Source organism: Bombina bombina, chromosome 11, assembly GCF_027579735.1.
Source record: "Bombina bombina isolate aBomBom1 chromosome 11, aBomBom1.pri, whole genome shotgun sequence".
Classification (NCBI taxonomy): Eukaryota; Metazoa; Chordata; class Amphibia; order Anura; family Bombinatoridae; genus Bombina; species Bombina bombina.
The window spans coordinates 165967602-165987185 of record NC_069509.1 but is presented as its reverse complement, the minus strand read 5'-3'; the positions used below and the strand labels follow the sequence as shown (position 1 = coordinate 165987185).

Here is a 19584-nt window from a genome sequence, read left to right as displayed (position 1 = left end):
ATATTTAACTTTAAGACTGTAGTACCATTCCTATCAATAAAAATATATACAGTATGTATACTGGAAACAGGGGCATAATGACCTCATTGGACAATCAGTCAGTAGGCCCACCACCTGTCCAACCCCTTGATGTGAAATAGAAATGTAAGTTTCTATTTCGCATCGATCTGCCAGTGACCAATGGTACTGAACAACTTCCAAGGAGTTAAATAATCCTTGTTCAAGGGGAGTTAAATATGGCATTATTCATCATTAAAAAAATGCATGTTTCCATCACCCAACTAGGCACAGGTCTAGGGAAGCAAATACAAAAATGCAGCTATATTTTACCCTGGACTTAGAACTGTAACAAGGAACATAAAAGTTGCTCTTAACTAGTACTTCTGTTGTGGTCCACACTATAGCATACCTCTCAACATTTCCCAACTATACAGGATATGGAGGCTGGTGGCTTAGTCAGGGAGATCTGGGTAGACATTGCAGCAAATCAAGGGTGGAGTCCTGCCCCATGAGGGGCAGATATGGTTGGGTATATGGGTGGAGCTGGGTAGGGACTGGACAGTTCAGGGTGTGGCTAGATAGTCCTTGGCAACATGGTATTTTTATAAGGTCCTGTGGACAGCAGGCACAGCTCCCAAACAATGAAGATCATGTAGAATGTGAAATGGTTGTGAGCTCTGCTATAGTTTAGCTGTTCTAAAGGAATGATGAGCCATCGTGTAGAAAAAAAGCAATATGAGAAAAGGGATTGTATCTAAAAAAAAGAGGGCAGGTGACAGCAACCGTAAAAATGACATAGTGAAGCTTTCTATCCCCCTTTTTCAACTCAAATTCTATAATCAGGGCTCGACCAACCCAGGAGCCAGGGAGCCACTGGCTCCTAGAATTTAACCCATGGCTCCTAATTTTTTGGGCTATTCTCCATATAGCTATATACAACTACCACTGTTTGGCTCCTAAAAGAATGTCTGGCTCCTAAATATTCTTACTGGCTCCTAATTTTTAAATAGATTTGTCGAGCACTAGCTAAATGTTCAACCATAGTGTAGAATTTGTAAGGAGGAACTTAACTATTTCTATAAGGGACATAAAGTCCACCTTTCTATTTTGCAACACACTACTAGCACTAAAATATTTAATATGATCTTAAATTTAGAAAACATTTATTTTGCAGCACAATTTACATATTCACCCTTTCCTACTGTCATAAACTTTACTTTATGCATGTCTATGCTACAGGATAACATATAATACTTTTAATGTTCATATCTAGTGGTGTACACTTTATTTTATGTGCTGCCCTAAGCACAGGGAAATCTAATGTTCGCCTTTATCCTGCCTCCTGAACAAAGTTAGTTCATATATGCTTCATGTACTTTACACAATCAGAAGCCAGAGGCACATGATTTATGAACGCTGATAATATTAGTGGAAAGACATCATGCTATAGAACTACCCAGCAAAATTATTATTTGACATATAATGGTCCCTCTTGCTGCTATTATATATATATATATATATATATATATATATACATACACACTGTATCTCTCTCTCTCTCTCTATATATATATATATATATATATACACACATTAGTGATAATAATAATAATCAGCTAGATTACGAGTTTTGCGTTAGCCTTAAAAAGCAGCGTTGAGAGGTCCCAACGCTGCTTTTTAACGCCCGCTGGTATTACGAGTCTGACAGGTACAGGTGTACCGCTCACTTTTTTTCCGCGACTCGAGCATACCGCAAATCCCCTTACGTAAATTGCGTATTCTATCTTTTCTATGGGATTTTCCTAATGCCGATATTACGAGTCTTGGAGAAAGTGAGCGGTAGACTCTCTCCTGTCAAGACTCCTACCGCATTTAAAAGTCAGTAGTTAAGAGTTTTATGGGCTAACGCCGTAACATAAAACTCTTAACTAAAGTGCTAAAAAGTACACTAACACCCATAAACTACCTATTAACCCCTAAACCGAGGCCCCCCAAACACTATAATAAAATTATTTAACCCCTAATCTGCCAACCGGACATCTCCGCCACTTTAATAAATGTATTAACCCCTAAACCGCCACACTCCCGCCTCGCAAACACTATTTAAATTTTATTAACCCCTAATCTGCCGTCCCTAACATCGCTGACACCTACCTACATTTATTAACCCCTAATCTGCCACCCCCAACATCGCCGCCACTATACTAAATTTATTAACCCCTAAACCTAAGTCTAACCCTAACACCCCCCTAACTTAAATATAATTTAAATAAAACTAAATAAAATTACTAAAATTAAATAAATTATTCCTATTTAAAACTAAATACTTACCTATAAAATAAACCCTAATATAGCTACAATATAACTAATAATTACATTGTAGCAATTTTAGGATTTATTTTTATTTTACAGGCAACTTTGTATTTATTTTAACTAGGTACAATAGTTATTAAATAGTTATTAACTATTTAATAACTACCTAGCTAAAATAAATACAAGTTTACCTGTAAAATAAATCCTAACCTAAATTACAATTACACCTAACACTACACTATAATTAAATTATTTACCTAAACTAACTACAATTAAATACAATTAAATGAATAAACGAAATTACGAAAAATAAAAACCACTAAATTACAGTAAATAAAAAAGAAATTACAAATTTTTAAACTAATTACACCTAATCTAATCACCCTAATAAAATAAAAAAGCCCCCCAAATAAAAAAATCCCTACCCTAAACTAAATTACAAATAGCCCTTAAAAGGGCCTTTTGCAGGGCATTGTCCCAAAGTAATCAGCTCTTTTACCTGTAAAAAAAAAATACAATACCCCCCAACATTACAACCCACCACCCACACACCCAACCCTACTCTAAAATCCACCCAATCCCCCCTTAAAAAACCCTAACACTAATCCCCTGAAGATCACCCTACCTTGAGACGTCTTCACCCAGCCGGGCACAAGTGGTCCTCCAGACGGCAGAAGTCTTCATCCGATCGGGGCAGAAGAGGTCCTCCAGATGGCAGAAGTCTTCATCCAGGCGGCATCTTCTATCTTCATCCTTCCGGAGCGGAGCGGGTCCATCTTGAAGACATCCGACGTGGAGCATCCTCTTCCATCCGACGGCGACTGAAGAATGAAGGTTCCTTTAAGTGACATCATCCAAGATGGCGTCCCTTGAATTCCGATTGGCTGATAGAATCCTATAAGCCAATCGGAATTAAGGTATGAAAAATCCTATTGGCTGATGCAATCAGCCAATCGGATTGAATTTCAATCCGATTGGCTGATCCAATCAGCCAATAGGCTTGACCTCGCATTCTATTGGCTGTTCCAATCAGGAACAGGGTTCATGTTAAGGTGTTAGGTGTAGACATAACTTTTATTTCCCCATAGGAATCAATGGGGCTGCGTTAGGAGCAGGACGCTGCTTTTTTGCAGGTGTTAGGTTTTTTTCTGCCGGCTCAGCCCCATTGATTCCTATGGGGAAATCGTGCACAAGCACGTTTAGCCAGCTCACCGCTGACTTAAGCAGCGCTGGTATCGAGGTGAGATGTGGAGCTAAATTTTGCTCTACGCTCACTTTTCTGAGGCTAACGCAGCCATTCAGAAAACTCGTAATACCAGCGTTGTTTTAAGTGAGCGGTGAAAAAAAAAGGCTCATTAGCACCGCACGGCTTTACCGACAAAACTCGTAATCTAGGTAAATGTCTTTTTTTTTTTTTAAAAATATGCATAATATATTCTTTATCATATTTGTTTTCAGTCATCATCAACTCATGATAGATTTTTAAATCCGTTTTAGAAACTAGAAATCACACAGAACATATAAAATGAATACTTACTTATTCTGTATGATATAATATTTGAAAGGATATCCACTATCATTTGTAGGTGTAGCGTAGCAGTTCTTCATGAGCAAGGCAAAATTGGATTCCTTAACTGGTTCCACCATTACTCCTACATAGAGCATAGACTCTGTTGTCAACATCACCTCCTGGGCAGGATATAATCTTGTGTAATCCGGATCTTGAAAGAGGCCCATAGTTACTCTATAAGATCCAGTTCCTCCCACAGTAATATCACCAGTGCTATGAAAATAGGAGTGTTTAATAACTGGGCAAGATAACAAATCAAATAACCTATTCAATATTCCTTTAAAATGAATTCTATTTACTATATATGAGTATCATCTATGAGTATGGTCATATGACCAAAACCGGTCAGACTTACCCTTCCTTTTAACCCTACTGCTAAAGTATCTGCTTTTTGTATTGGATTTACTTTTTTAATGGATTATAATAAAGTGTGTCTTCATGCTTTTAACCAGTGTGCTCCTATGGACTTTCTTATCATCCTTACTAACATGCGCAAATACTCATTAGCTGCACCATAAAGTCTGTTAGCTAGAATATTTTGAAAAGAAGAAAAAAATATACGCCTAGATTTAGAGTTCTGCATTATCTGTCAAAACCAGCGTTAAGGGGTCCTAACGCTGCTTTTTACCGCCCGCTGGTATTTAAAGTCAGTCAGGAAAGGGTCTAACGCTCACTTTCCAGCCACGACTTTTCCATACCGCAGATCCCCTTACGCCAATTGCGTATCCTATCTTTTCAATGGGATCTTCCTAACGCCGGTATTTAGAGTCTTGGCTGAAGTGAGCGGTACACCCTCTACCGACAAGACTCCAGCCGCAGAAAAAAGTCAGGAGTTAAGAGCTTTATGGGCTAACGCCGGTTTATAAAGCTCTTAACTACTGTGCTCTAAAGTACACTAACACCCATAAACTACCTATGTACCCCTAAACCGAGGTCCCCCCACATCGCCGCTACTCTAATAAAATTTTTTAACCCCTAATCTGCCAACCGCACACCGCCGCCACCTACATTATCCCTATGAACCCCTAATCTGCTGCCCCTAACATCGCCGCCACCTACATAATATTTATTAACCCCTAATCTGCCCCCCCAACGTCGCCGCTACCTTACCTACACTTATTAACCCCTAATCTGACGACCGGACCTCGCTGCCACCTTGCAAACCCTATAATAAATAGTATTAACCCCTAATCTGTCCTCCCTAACATCGCCGCCACCTAACTTCAAGTATTAACCCCTAATCTGCCAACCGGACTTCGCTGCTACTCTAATAAATGTATTAACCCCTAAAGCTAAGTCTAACCCTAACCTTAACACCCCCCTAAATTAAATATAATTTTATTCTAACGAAATAAATTATTTCTTATTAAAAAAATTAATCCTATTTAAAGCTAAATACTTACCTGTAAAATAAACCCTAATATAGCTACAATATAAATAATAATTACATTGTAGCTATTTTAGGATTTATATTTATTTTACAGGCAACTTTGTATTTATTTTAACTAGGTACAATAGCTATTAAATAGTTATTTACTATTTAATAGCTACCTAGTTAAAATAATTACAAAATTATCTGTAAAATAAATCCTAACCTAAGTTACAATTAAACCTAACACTACACTATCAATAAATTAATTAACTAAACTACCTACAATTACCTACAATTAAATCAACTAAACTAAAAAAAAAAAAAAACAACACTAAATTACAAAAAAAAAAAGATTACAAGAATTTTAAACTAATTACACCTACTCTAAGCTTCCTAATAAAATAACAAAGCCCCCCAAAATAAAAAAAATGCCCTACCCTATTCTAAAATAAAAAGAAATCAGCTCTTTTGCCTGTAAAAAAAACATACAATACCCCCCCCAACATTACAACCCACCACCCACATACCCCTAATCTAACCCACCCAAACCCCCCTTAAAAAAACTAACACTAAGCCCCTGAAGATCTTCCTACCTTGTCTTCACCTAGCCGGGTACCATCCGATCCGTCCAGAAGAGGGTCCGAAGTCTTCATCCTATCCGGCCTGAAGAGGTCCTCCAGAGGGTCAGAAGTTTTCATCCAGGCGGCGTCTTCTATCTTCTTCCATCCGGAGCGGAGCGGGTCCATCTTGAAGCAGCCGGCACGGATCCATCCTCTTCTTCCGCCGTCCTAACACCGAATGAAGGTTCCTTTAAATGACGTAATCCAAGATGGCGTCCCTCGAATTCCGATTGGCTGATATGATTCTATCAGCCAATCGGAATTAAGGTAGGAAAAATCAGCCAATCAGATTGAGCTTGCATTCTATTGGCTGTTCCGATCAGCCAATAGAATGCAAGCTCAATCTGATTGGCTAATTGGATCAGCCAATCCGATTGAACTTGTATCGGATTGGCTGATTCAATCAGCCAATCAGATTTTTCCTACCTTAATTACGATTGGCTGATAGAATCCTATCAGCCAATCGGAATTCGAGGGACGTCATCTTGGATGATGTAATTTAAAGGAACCTTCATTCGGTGTTAGGACGGTGGAAGAAGTGGATGGATCCGCGCCAGCTGCTTCAAGATGGACCCGCTCCGCTCCGGATGGAAGAAGACAGAAGATGCCGCCTGGATGAAAACTTCGGACCCTCTGGAGGACCTCTTCAGGCCGGATAGGATGAAGACTTTGGACCCTCTTCTGGACGGATCGGATGGTACCCGGCTGAGTGAAGACAAGGTAGGAAGATCTTCAGGGGCTTAGTGTTAGGTTTTATAAGGGGGGTTTGGGTGGGTTAGATTAGGGGTATGTGGGTGGTGGGTTGTAATGTTGGGGGGGGTATTGTATGTTTTTTTTACAGGCAAAAGAGCTGATTTCTTTGGGGCATGCCCCGCAAAAAGCCCTTTTAAGGGCTGGTAAGGTAATAGAGCTGTTAACTTTTTATTTTAGAATAGGGTAGGACATTTTTTTTATTTTGGGGGGCTTTGTTATTTTATTAGGGGGCTTAGAGTAGGTGTAATTAGTTTAAAATTCTTGTAATCTTTTTTTTTTTTTTGTAATTTAGTGTTTGTTTTTTTTGTAATTTAGTTTAGTTGATTTAATTGTAGGTCATTGTAGGCAGTTTATTGATAGTGTAGTGTTAGGTTTAATTGTAACTTACGTCAGGATTTATTTTAAAGTAAATAACTATTTAATAGCTATTGTACTTAGTTAAAATAAATACAAAGTTGCCTGTAAAATAAATATAAATCCTAAAATAGCTACAATGTAATTATTATTTATATTGTAGCTATATTAGGGTTTATTTTACAGGTAAGTATTTAGCTTTAAATAGGATTAATTTTTTAAATAAGAAATAATTTATTTCGTTAGAATAAAATTTTATTTAACTTAGGGGGGTGTTAGGGTTAGGGTTAGACTTAGCTTTAGGGGTTAATACATTTATTAGAGTAGCAGCGAGGTCCGGTTGGCAGATTAGGGGTTAATACTTGAAGTTAGGTGGCGGCGATGTTAGGGAGGACAGATTAGGGGTTAATACTATTTATTATAGGGTTTGCAAGGTGGCGGCGAGGTCCGGTCATCAGATTAGGGGTTAATAAGTGTAGGTAAGGTAGCAGCGACATTGGGGGGGCAGATTAGGGGTTAATAAATATAATATAGGGGTCGGTGATGTTGTGGGCAGCAGATTAGGGGTACATAGGTATAATGTAGGTTGTGGTGGTGTCCGGAGTGGAAGATTAGGGGTTAATAATATAATGCAGGGGTCAGTGATAGTGGAGGCGGCAGATTAGGGGTTAATAAGTGTTCATAGGGATAATGTAGGTGGCGGCGGTGTGCGGTTGGCAGATTAGGGGCTAATAAGTGTAGGTAAGGTAGCGGCGACGTTGGGGGGGGGCAGATTAGGGGTTAATAAATATAATATAGGGGTCGGTGATGTTGTGGGCAGCAGATTAGGGGTACATAGGTATAATGTAGGTTGCGGTGGTGTCCGGAGCGGAAGATTAGGGGTTAATAATATAATGCAGGGGTCAGTGATAGTGGAGGCGGCAGATTAGGGGTTAATAAGTGTAAGGTTAGGGGTGTTTAGACTCGGGGTACATGTTAGAGTGTTAGGTGCAGACTTAGAAACTGGTTCCCCATAGGAAACAATGGGGCTGCGTTAGGAGCTGAACGCTGCTTTTTTGCAGGTGTTTTTTTTAAGCCCAAACTGCCCCATTGTTTCCTATGGGGGAATTGTGCACAAGCACGTTTTTCCAGCTTACCGCTACCGTAAGCAACGCTGGTATTGAGAGTTGAAGTGGCGGTAAATATGCCTGTACGCTCCCTTTTTGGAGCCTAACGCAGCCCTTCAGAGAACTCTAAATACCAGCGTTATTTAAAAGGTGCGGGGGGAAAAAACACGTGTAGCTAACGCACCCCTTTGGCCGCAAAACTCTAAATCTAGCCGTTTTTAAAGCACAAACTCTAAGAAGAAAATTAAATAGTATAAAATATACCTTATATTCACATAAGTTAAAGTGAATATGGACCTAAGGGAAATTAAAATTCCATAATCAACCCCCCCATTCCAGATGGGGGGGTACTGGGAGAAACCCTCCCTAGTTGTACTCCCACTGAACCCAGGAGGGAGAAAGATATTAAAGCAGGAAAGATGTGCCTCACGCTCCTTTTATTCTTGGCCAATAGCAGGAGGGTTAGAGGGTGAGAAAATGTTCAGTTTAAGGACAGTGAGGTGGGTATTCTTTTGGCCAAGCTGGGGGGTCTGGGTGCAAAACATATTATTGGTTCATTCTAAAAGAGTGTGTGTTTTTTGTACCCCCATAAACATTGTAGAACTGCTGCTGGGGATAGAACTTGAATTAAGGATTTGGGCTTTAGTTATTGTAACAGAATTTCAAAGAGTAAATAACACAAATGTGAAATAAAAGTTTGCACAGTAAACTATGACCTTTTAAATAACCGTTGCAACCTTTTATATATATATAATTTAAAGTGAGCACTTTATTTTCGTATGCATCACCTTAAATAACCCCATATTTTCTTGTATGGCTTGCAGAAGTATTTCCTTCTTTAACAGAAGTTATGGGAGTGGCCCTTAACAACCAGTGAGCCTTAATAGAAAGTGCATAACTGATACTACTGGTTAAGCTTCGATTAAAATGTAAATAGTTTGTATGTAACATTTTTTTCAAGTAAACTAATATATTATGTACTATATATTATATACAATGTGATAAAAAAAAATACCTGGTTGCTGTGTTTATTCCAGTCAACAGATTAATTTCCATGTTTCTTTGATAAGCACAGAAGAATATAACTTTGCGTTCACCTCTATAAATTACACCATTTGATTTAAAGGGAAGATGTGCTGTATTTTGATAAATTAAGTGGGTTTCATTTTCCTGCAAAGAAAAAAATAGATAGACAGACAGGCAGACAAGTGGATAGATAATTTATATATATATATATATATATATATATATATATATATATATATATATATATATATATATATCATATCATATCCATCCGACTGTTAATAAATCGGCCCCATAGTAACACGTGGGAAAAAAGTCTATTGCCATATTGTGCTTTCTATCACCTAGATTACAAGTTTTGCGCTATAGAGGGTGCGAAACGAACGCAACAAAAGTTGCGTTATTTCACCCTGCATATCGCTGCCATTACAAGTTTCAGAAAAGCCGTCTTGTGCGTGTGATATGGTGGCAATAAGCTCCATACCGCACAAAAGCCAAGGGTTGTTTTGACTTGCTCATGCATGCTTTTCCCATAGAAGTTGTTAGAAAAAAAACTAACACCTGAAGTGCGGAATGGCGATCGTCGTAACGCAACCCCATTGATGTCTACGGGGGAAAAAAAAGTAACGTTTAAACATAACACCCTATCATAAACCCCAAATCTAAACACCCTTAAAATTACAAAAAATAAAAAATACTAAATTACAAAAAATAACAAACAAAAGTATCCAAAATAAAAACAATTACACCTAATCTATTAGCCATATAAAAATAAAAAAGCTCCCCAAAATAAAAAAAAAAAACCTAGCCTACAATAAACTGCCAATAGCCCTTAAAAACATAATTTATGCTTACCTGATAAATTTATTTCTCTTGTAGTGTATCCAGTCCACGGATCATCCATTACTTATGGAATATATTCTCCTTCCCAACAGGAAGTTGCAAGAGTCCACCCACAGCAAAGCTGCTATATAGCTCCTCCCCTAACTGCCATACTCAGTCATTCGACCGAAAACATGCATAGAAAGGAAAAACCATAGGGTGCAGTGGTGACTGTAGTTCAAATGAAAAAATTACCTGCCTTAAAGTGACAGGGCGGGCCGTGGACTGGATACACTACAAGAGAAATAAATTTATCAGGTAAGCATAAATTATGTTTTCTCTTGTTAAGTGTATCCAGTCCACGGATCATCCATTACTTATGGAATACCAATACCAAAGCTAAAGTACACGGATGATGGGAGGGACAAGGCAGGTGCTTAAACGGAAGTTACCACTGCCTGTAAGAAACCCTTTCTCCCAAAAATAGCCTCCGAAGAAGCAAGGTATCAAATTTGTTAAATTTGAAAAAGTATGAAGCGCAGACCAAGACTCCGTCTTGTAAATCTGTTCAACAGAAGCCACATTTAAAAAAGGCCCAAGTGAAAACCACAGCTCTAGTAGAATGAGCTGTAATCCCTTCCGGAGGCTGCTGTCCAGCAGTCTCATAAGCTAAATGAATTATGCCTTTTTACCAAAAAGACAGAGAGGCTGCTGAAGTCTTTTGACCTCTCCTCTGTCCAGAATAGACAACAAACAAGGTGAACGTTTGATGAAAACTGTAGTAGCTTGTAAGTAAAACTTTAAAGCCCAAACCACGTCCAATATTGTGTAATAGACGTTCCTTCTTTGAGGAAGGATTAGGATACAAGCATGGAACAACTATCTCTTGAGTGATGTTCTTGTTAGATACCACCTTAGGAAAAAACCCAGGTTGGTACGCAGGACTACCTTATCCGTACGAAGGACCAGATAAGGAGAATCACATTGTAACACAGATAACTTGGAGACTCTACGAGTCGAGGAAATAGCTACCCAAAAGGAACTTTCCAAGATAAAGATTGATATCTATGGAACAAAAAAGGTTCAAACGGAACTTCTTGAAGAAACCTTAAGAACCAGGTTTAAGCTCCATGGTGGAGCAACAGTTTTAAACACAGGCTTGGATCTAACCAAAGCCTGACCAAATGCCTGAACATCTAGAATACCTGCCAGACGCTTGTGCAAAAAAATAGACAGAGTAAAAATCTGTCCCTTTTAAGGAATTAGCTGGCCACCCTTTTCTCCAAAACATCTTGGAGAAAAGATAATATCCTGGGAATCCAGACTTTACTCCATGAGTAACTCTTGGATTCATAACAATCATATATTTACACCATATCTATGTTCAATTTTCCTAGAGACAGGCTTTCATGTCTGTATTAAGGTATCAATGACTGACTCGGAGAAGCCATGCTTTGATAACATCAAGCGTTCAGTCTCCAGGCAGTCCATCTCAGATTGATTCTATTTAGATGGTTGAAAGGACCCTGAGGTAGAGGGACCTGTCTCAGAAGCAGAGACCGTGATGGAAAGGATGACATGTCCACCAGATCTGCATACCAGGTCCTGCGTGGCTACGCAGGCGCTGACAAAAACACCAAAGCCCTCTCCTGCTTGGTCTTGACCTCCTGAGGAAATCCCACTCCCCCGGAAGAAAAGTCTGACGACTTAGAAAAACCACCTCCCAGTTCTCAACACCTGGGATATGGATAGCTGATAGACAAGAGTGAGTCTCTGTCCAGTGAATTATTGTAAGACTTCTAACATCGCTAGGGAACTTCTGTTCCCCCTTGATGGCTGATGTAAACCACAGTCGTGTATATTGTCCGACTGAATATGATGTACCTCAGAGTTGCTTAACTGAGGCCAAGTCTGAAGAGCATGGAATATCACTTCCAGTTCCAGAATATTTATTAGAAGGAGGGTCTCCTCCTAAGTCCACTATCCCTGAGCCTTCAGGGAGTTCCAGACTGCATCCCAACCTAAAAGGCTGGCATCTATTGTAACAATTGTCCCATCTGACCTGCGGAAGGTCATACCCTTGGACAGATGGACCCGACATAGTCACCAGAGAATCTCTGGTCTCTTGGTCCAGGTTTAACAGGGGGACAAACCTGTGTAATCCCCGTTCCTCTGACTGAGCATGCATAGTTGCAGCGGTCTGAAATGTAGACGTGCAAACGGTACTATGTCCCTTGCCGCTACCATTAAGCCGATTTCATTCATCTACTGAGCCACCGAAGGGCGCGGATGGAATGAAAAACACGGCAGAAATTTAGAAACTTTGACAACCTGGACTCCGTCAGGTAAATTTTCATTTCTACAGAATCTATCAGAGTCCCTAAGAGGGAAACCCTTGAGATTGGGGATAGAGAACTCTTTCCTTGTTCACTTTCCACCCATGTGATCTCAGAAATGCCAGTACTACGTCCGTATGAGACTTGGCAATTTGGATGTTTGACGCCTGTATCAGGATGTCGTCTAAATAAGGGGCCACTTCTATGCCCCGCGGCCTAAGGACCGCCCAAGCGACCCCAGAACCTCCATAAAGATTCTTGGGGCTGTAGATATCCCAACGGAAAGAGCTACAAACTGGTAATGCCTGTCTAGAAAGGCAAACCTGAAAAACGATGGTGATCTTTATGCATCACAATGTGAGTATAAACATCCTTCAAATCCATTGTAGTCCTCTATTGACTCTCCTGGATCATAGTTAAGATGGTACGAATAGTTTCCATCTTAAAAGACGGAATTCTGAGGAATTTGTTTAAGATCTTTAGATCCAAAATAGGTCTGAAGGTTCCCTCTCCTTGGGAACCACAAACAGATTTGAGTAAAAACTCTGTCCCTGTTCCTCTCTTGGAACTGGATGGATCTCGTACACAATGTAAGAATGCCTCCTTCTTTATCTGGTTTGCAGATAATTGGAAAGGCGAAATCTCCCCTTTTTTGGGGGGGGGAATCTTTGAAATCCAGAAGATATCTCTGGGATATAAATTCCAATGCCTAGGGATCCTGGGCATCTCTTGCCCACGCCTGGGCGAAGAATGAAAGTCTGCCCCCTATAGGATCCGTTACCGGATAGGGGTCCGTTCCTTCATGCTGCCTTAGAGGCAGCAGCAGGCTCCTTGGCCTGCTTATCTTTGTTCCAGGTCCGATTGTCTCCAGACCGTCCTGAAGTTTTAAAAGGCACGAAAATTAGACCTTTCTTGGCCCTTGATTTGGACCTATCCTGAGGAAGGGCATGACCTTTTCCTCCAGTGATATAAGCAATAATCTCCTTCAAACCAGGCCCAAATACGGTCTGCCCCTTGAAGGGAAGTTAAGTAGCTTCTTTATTAAAGTCACGACAGCTGACCATGATATAAGCCATAGCGCTCTGCGCGCCAGTATAGTAAAAAACAGAATTCTTAGCCGTTAGTCTAGTCAAATGAACAAAGGCATCAGAAAACAAAGGAATTGGCTAGCATAAGCTTGTCAAATATATTCATCCAATGGAGTCGCTAACTGTAAAGCCTCATCAAGAGACTCAACCCAGAACGCCGCAGCAGCAGTGACAGAAGCAATGTATGCAAGGAGCTGCAGGATAAAACCCTGTTGAATAAACATTTATTATCCATTGGATCTAAAAAGCACAACTGTCCTCGCCAGAGGTAGTGGTACGCCTAGCTAGAGTAGAAACTCTTCTCTCCACCATAGGAACTGTCTGCCAGAAGTCCCGTGTGGTCGTAACTATTAGAAAACATTCTTGTAAAAAATAGGAGGGGAAGAGAACGGCACACCTGGTCTATCCCATTCCTTATTAAAAAAAAAATTAATAAACCTCTTTAGGTATTGGAAAAACATCAGTACACACCGGCACTGCATATTATTTATCCAGTCTACACAATTTCTCTGGCCCTGCGATTGTACACATTCATTCAGAGCAGCCAAAGCCTCCCTGAGCAACAAGTGGAGGTTCTCAAGCATAAATTTTAAATGTAGAAATATCAGAATCAGGTTAAATCATCTTCCCTGAGTCAAAAAAATCACCCACAGACTAAGCATATTGTGAGGTAGTATCATACATGGTTCTTAAAGCGTCTGTATGCTCTGTATCTACCCCACAGAGCTATCTGCTTTCCTTTAATTTCAGGTAGTCTGACTAATACTGCTGCCAGAGTATTATTCACCACCTTTGCCATGTCTTGTAAAATAAACGCTATGGATGCCCTTGATGTACTTGGCGCCATTTGAGCGTGAGTCCCTGAAGCGGGAGTCGAAGGGTCTGACACGTGGGGAGAGTTAGTTGGCATAACTTTCCCCTCGACAGAATCCCCTGGTAAAATAAACACTATGGGTGCCCTTGATGTACTTGGCGCCATTTGAGCGTGAGTCCCTGAAGCGGGAGTCAAAAGGTCTGACACGTGGGGAGAGTTAGTCGGCATAACTACCCCCACGACAGAATCCTCTGGTGATAATGTTTTTAAAGACAAAAAATTATCTTTATTGTTTAACATGAAATCAGTACATCTGGTACACATTCTAAGATGGGGTTCCACCATGGCTTTAAAACATAATGAACACAGAGCTTCCTCTATGTCAGACATGTTAGAACAGACTAATAATGAGACTAGTAAGCTTGGAAAACACTTTAAATCAAGTTAACAAGCAAATATATAAAACGTTACTGTGCCTTTAAGAGAAACAAATTTTGTCAAAATTTGAAAAACAGTGAAAAAAGGCAGTAAAACAAACGAAATTTTTACAGTACATGTAATAAGGTAACAGAGCATTGCACCCACTTGCAAATGGATGATTAACCCCTTAATGCAAAAAAACAGATAAAAAAAACGACATAGACGTTTTTAAAAACAGACACAACAAACTGCCACAGCAGAGCTGTGGATTACCTTCCCTATAAACGATTTTGGAAGTCTTTTTAGCCCTTTAGAAATGTCCTGTAGTATTCATGGGACTGCTGAGGGAATCTGGATGATTCATTTTGTAATTTTAACTGCGCAAAAAAGCGCTAAATTAGGCCCTTCCCACTCATATTACAACAGTGGGAAGCTTCAGTTAACTGTTTCTATGCAAAATTTAAGCCAGCCATGTGGAAAAAACTTAGGGCCAAATAAGTTTTATCACCAAACATATGTTAAAAAACGATTAAACATGCCAGCAAACGTTTTAAAACACATTTTTACAAGAGTATGTATCTCTATTAATAAGCCTGATACCAGTCGCTTTTACTGCATTTAAGGCTATACCAACATTACAGTGTTATCACCAATGTACGTTAAAAAACGATTAAACATGCCAGCAAACGTTTTAAAACAAATTTTTATAAGAGTATGTATCTCTATTAATAAGCCTGATACCAGTCGCTATCGCTGCATTTAAGGCTTTACTTACATTACTTCGGTATCAGCAGTATTTTCTTAGTCAATTCCATTCCTAGAAAAATATTTTACTGCACATACCTTATCTGCAGGAAAACCTGCACGCCATTCCCCCTCTGAAGTACCTCACTCCTCAGAATGTGTGAGAACAGCAAATGGATCTTAGTTACGTCTGCTAAGATCATAGAAAAACGCAGGCAGATTCTTCTTCCAAATACTGCCTGAGATAAACAGCACACTCCGGTGCCATTTAAAAATAACAAACTTTTGATTGAAGATTAAACTAAGTATAAAAAACCACAGACTCTCACGACCTCCTATCTATGTTGAGGCTTGCAAGAGAATGACTGAGTATGGCAGTTAGGGGAGGAGCTATATAGCAGCTTTGCTGTGGGTGGACTCTTGCAACTTCCTGTTGGGAAGGAGAATATATTCCATAAGTAATGGATGATCCGTGGACTGGATACACTTAACAAGAGAAAGGGCCTTTTGTAGGGCATTGCCCTAAAGAAATCAGCTCTTTTACATGAAAAAAAAATACAAAGAACCCCCAACAGTAAAAACAGTGGGGTTTTTTTTTTAGATTAGGGTTTGGGCTTTTTTACAAGAGCTAAATGCCCTTTTAAGGGCAATGCAAAAGAGCTAAATGCCCTTTTAAGGGCAATGCCCATACAAATGCCCTTTTCAGGGCAATGGGTAGCTTAGGTTTTTGTTAGAGTTAGGTTTTTTATTTTGGGGGGTTGGTTAGGTGGTGGGTTTTACTGTTGGGGGGTCTTTGTATTTTTTTCAGGCAAAAGAGCTGATTTCTTTAGGGCAATGTCCTACAAAAGGCCCTTTTAAGGGCTATTGGTAGTTTATTGTAGGCTAGGGTTTTTTGTTTTGAGGGGGCTTTTTTATTTTTATAGGGCTATTAGATTGTAATTTAGTGTTTGTTATTATTTGTAATTTTAGATTTAATTTTTTTTTAGCAGTGTTTTTTTTTTTAAATGTGTTATTTAGTTTATTTAATTGGTAGTTTTTTTAATTTTAGTATAAAGGCTGTGACACACTGCAAGCGATGCGGCGCGGGGCGATGCAGCTGCTTCGCTCCGCGTCGCATCGCTTCTGAAGTTCAAATATTTCATCTCTGAGCGCTTAGCTACGCGACCTGATGCAGCAGAGTGTTCAGAGATGAAAAGGCAGGACACACTGAGCGCACACAGCTGCATGTACACACTGCGCGCCGCACCGCTTGCAGTGTGTCACAGCCTTAATAGTTGTTAGATTAATTGGTAGTTTAAACTTAGGTTTTTTTAATTTCTCAGGTAAGTTTTTTTATTTATTTTAAGATAGGGATATTGTAATTTTAATTTAAAGTTAGGAGGTTGTTAGGTTAAGGGGTTAATAGTTTAATTTAGTTTTTGCGATGTGGGGGGCTGGTGCTTTAGGGGTTAATAGGTTTATTTAGTGGCGGTGATGTGGGAGGCCAGAGGTTTAGAGGGTTAATAATAATTTTATTTAGTGGTGGCGATGTCGGGGAGCGGCGGAATAGGGGTTAATAACTTTTATTCGTGGCGGCGATGTCGATAACATAGTAGATAACATAGTAGATAAGGTTGAAAAAAGACCGAAGTCCATCGAGTTCAACCTATACAAATCTAAAATACTTACAAAAAGATCCAGTTAAACTTAAATACCCCACTAAAAGGTGACCCATTTAATACTAGCAATCATATCCATGAATTTTGTTTATATACAGAAATGTATCCAGACTATTTTTTAAATGTATCCAGGATATTGGCATTCACTAACTGGTAATGAGTTCCACAATTGTATTGCTGCTCTCACGTTTCCATTGCAGGAGATTAAGGCCCCTAGTTATCAAGCCGTCAACCTCAAATACGCTGGAATTCCGCAGCGTATTTGTGGCGAGGCTGATTCGCCTTAGTTATCAAGCCCTAGACACCGGCAAAAGTAGAATATAGTGACGTAAGCTTCGATCCGCCGGACTCAGTCCGGCACAGATCGATTCTTACGTCACTTCAGATGTTCCGCACACAAGTTCGGCACTATCTGACTACTTCTGCTAGTTATCAAAAAACTAGCAGGTACGCTCGGCACTTTTTTCCGGCCCAGCGTACCTGGTTTTCAAACCGCCGCCCTGGAGGTGGCGGATCCCATAGGAATCAAAGGGAGTCTGACCATAGCGAAAGTTCATGTTCGCTGCTGCCAGATATCCCATTCATTCCTATGGGAGCTGTCTACACCTAACACCCTAACATGTACCCGAGTCTAAACACCCCTAATCTGCCCCCCCCCTACACCGCAGCAACTAAATAAATGTATTACCCCCTAAACCGCAACTCCCGGAGCCCACCGCAACTATAAGAAAGTTATTAACCCCTAAACCACCGCTCCCGGACACCGCCGCCACCTACATTATACCTAGTAACCCCAATCCTGCCCCCCTATACCGCCGCCACCTATAATAAATTTATTAACCCCTATCCTGCGGATCCCGGACCTCGCCGCACCTAAATAAATAGTTTAACCCCTAAACCACTGCTCCCGGACCCCACCGCAACCTATATTAAATTTATTAACCCCTAATCTGCCCCCCTACACCGTCGCCACCTATAATAAATTTATTAACCCCTATCCTGCCCCCCCTACACTGCCGCCACTGTAATAAAATTATTAACCCCTAAACCTAAGTCTAACACTAACCCTAACACCCCCTAACATAAATATTAATTAAATACATCTAAATAAATTTAACTCTTAATTAATTAATTATTCCTATTTAAAACTAAATACTTACCTTTAAAATAAACCCTAATATAGCTACAATATAAATAATAATTATATTGTAGCTATCTTAGGATTTATTTTTATTTTACAGGCAACTTTCAATTTATTTTAACTAGGTACAATAGCTATTAAATAGTTTTTAACTATTTAATAGCTATCTAGTTAAAATAAAGAGAAATTTACCTGTAAAATAAAAACTAACCTAAGTTACAATTACACCTAACACTACACTATACTTTAATAAATTATTCCTATTTAAAACTAAATACTTACCTGTAAAATAAACCCTAAGCTAGCTACAATGTAATTAATAATTACATTGTAGCTATTTTAGGATTTATATTTATTTTACAGGTAACTTTGTATTTATTTTAGCTAGTTAGAATAGTTATTAAATAGTTATTAACTATTTAATAACTACCTAGCTAAAAGAAATACAAAATTACCTGTAAAATAAATCCTAACCTAAGTTACAATTAAACCTAACACTACACTATCATTAAATTAATTAAATAAATTACCTACAAATAACTACAATTAAATACAATTAAATAAACTAACTAAAGTACAAAAAATAAAAAAAGCTAAGTTACAAAAAATAAAAAAAGCTAAGTTACAAAAAATAAAAAAAATAAGTTACAAACATTTCATGATCAGAACAGCCAATAGAATGTGAGCTCAATCTGATTGGCTGATTGGATCAGCCAATCGGATTGAACTTCAATCTGATTGGCTGATTCAATCAGCCAATCAGATTTTTCCTACCTTAATTCCGATTGGCTGATAGAATCCTATCAGCCAATCGGAATTGAAGGGACGCCATCTTGGATGACATCCCTTAAAGGAACCTTCATTCGTCGTTAGTCGTCGGGAAGAAGAGGATGGCTCTGCGTCGGCTCGTCTGAAGATGGCTCCACTCCGCTCCGGATGGATGAAGATTGAAGACGCCGCTTGGATGAAGACTTCAATCGGATGGAAGACCTCTTCAGCGCCCCTTGGATGATGACTTCAATCGGATGGAAGACTTCTTCAGTGCCCCTTGGATGATGACTTCTGCCACTCCGGATCTATCCTTCAGTTCCATCGGTGGGTCGACTGGCTGAAGACGGCTAAAGGTAGGATGATCTTCAGGGGGGTAGTGTTAGGTTTATTTAAGGGGGGTTTGGGTTAGAGTAGGGGTATGTGGGTGGTGGGTTTTAATGTTGGGGGGGGTTGTATTTTATTTTTACAGGCAAAAGAGCTGAATTCTTTGGGGCATGCCCCGCAAAAGGCCCTTTTAAGGGCTGGTAAGGTAATAGAGCTGGTAACTTTTTAATGTAGAATAGAGTAGGGCATTTTTTTTATTTTTGGGGGCTTTGTTATTTTATTAGGGGGCTTAGATTAGACGTAAGTAGCTTAAACTTGTTGTAATATTTTTGAAATGTTTGTAACTTATTTT

General features: G+C 39.4%; 1 protein-coding gene across 1 annotated transcript in view; it reads right to left on the bottom strand.

The window, feature by feature from the left end:
* LOC128641725 (uncharacterized) overlaps nucleotides 1-19584 on the bottom strand; it is a 392787-nt gene that overhangs the window by 149576 nt on the left and 223627 nt on the right. The window contains exons 28-29 of the mRNA XM_053694250.1: nucleotides 9104-9258; nucleotides 3851-4096 (exon numbers count right to left, since the gene is read on the bottom strand). Of these exons, the coding sequence (XP_053550225.1) occupies nucleotides 3851-4096; nucleotides 9104-9258 (401 nt within the window). The remainder of the gene's footprint in view (nucleotides 1-3850; nucleotides 4097-9103; nucleotides 9259-19584) is intronic.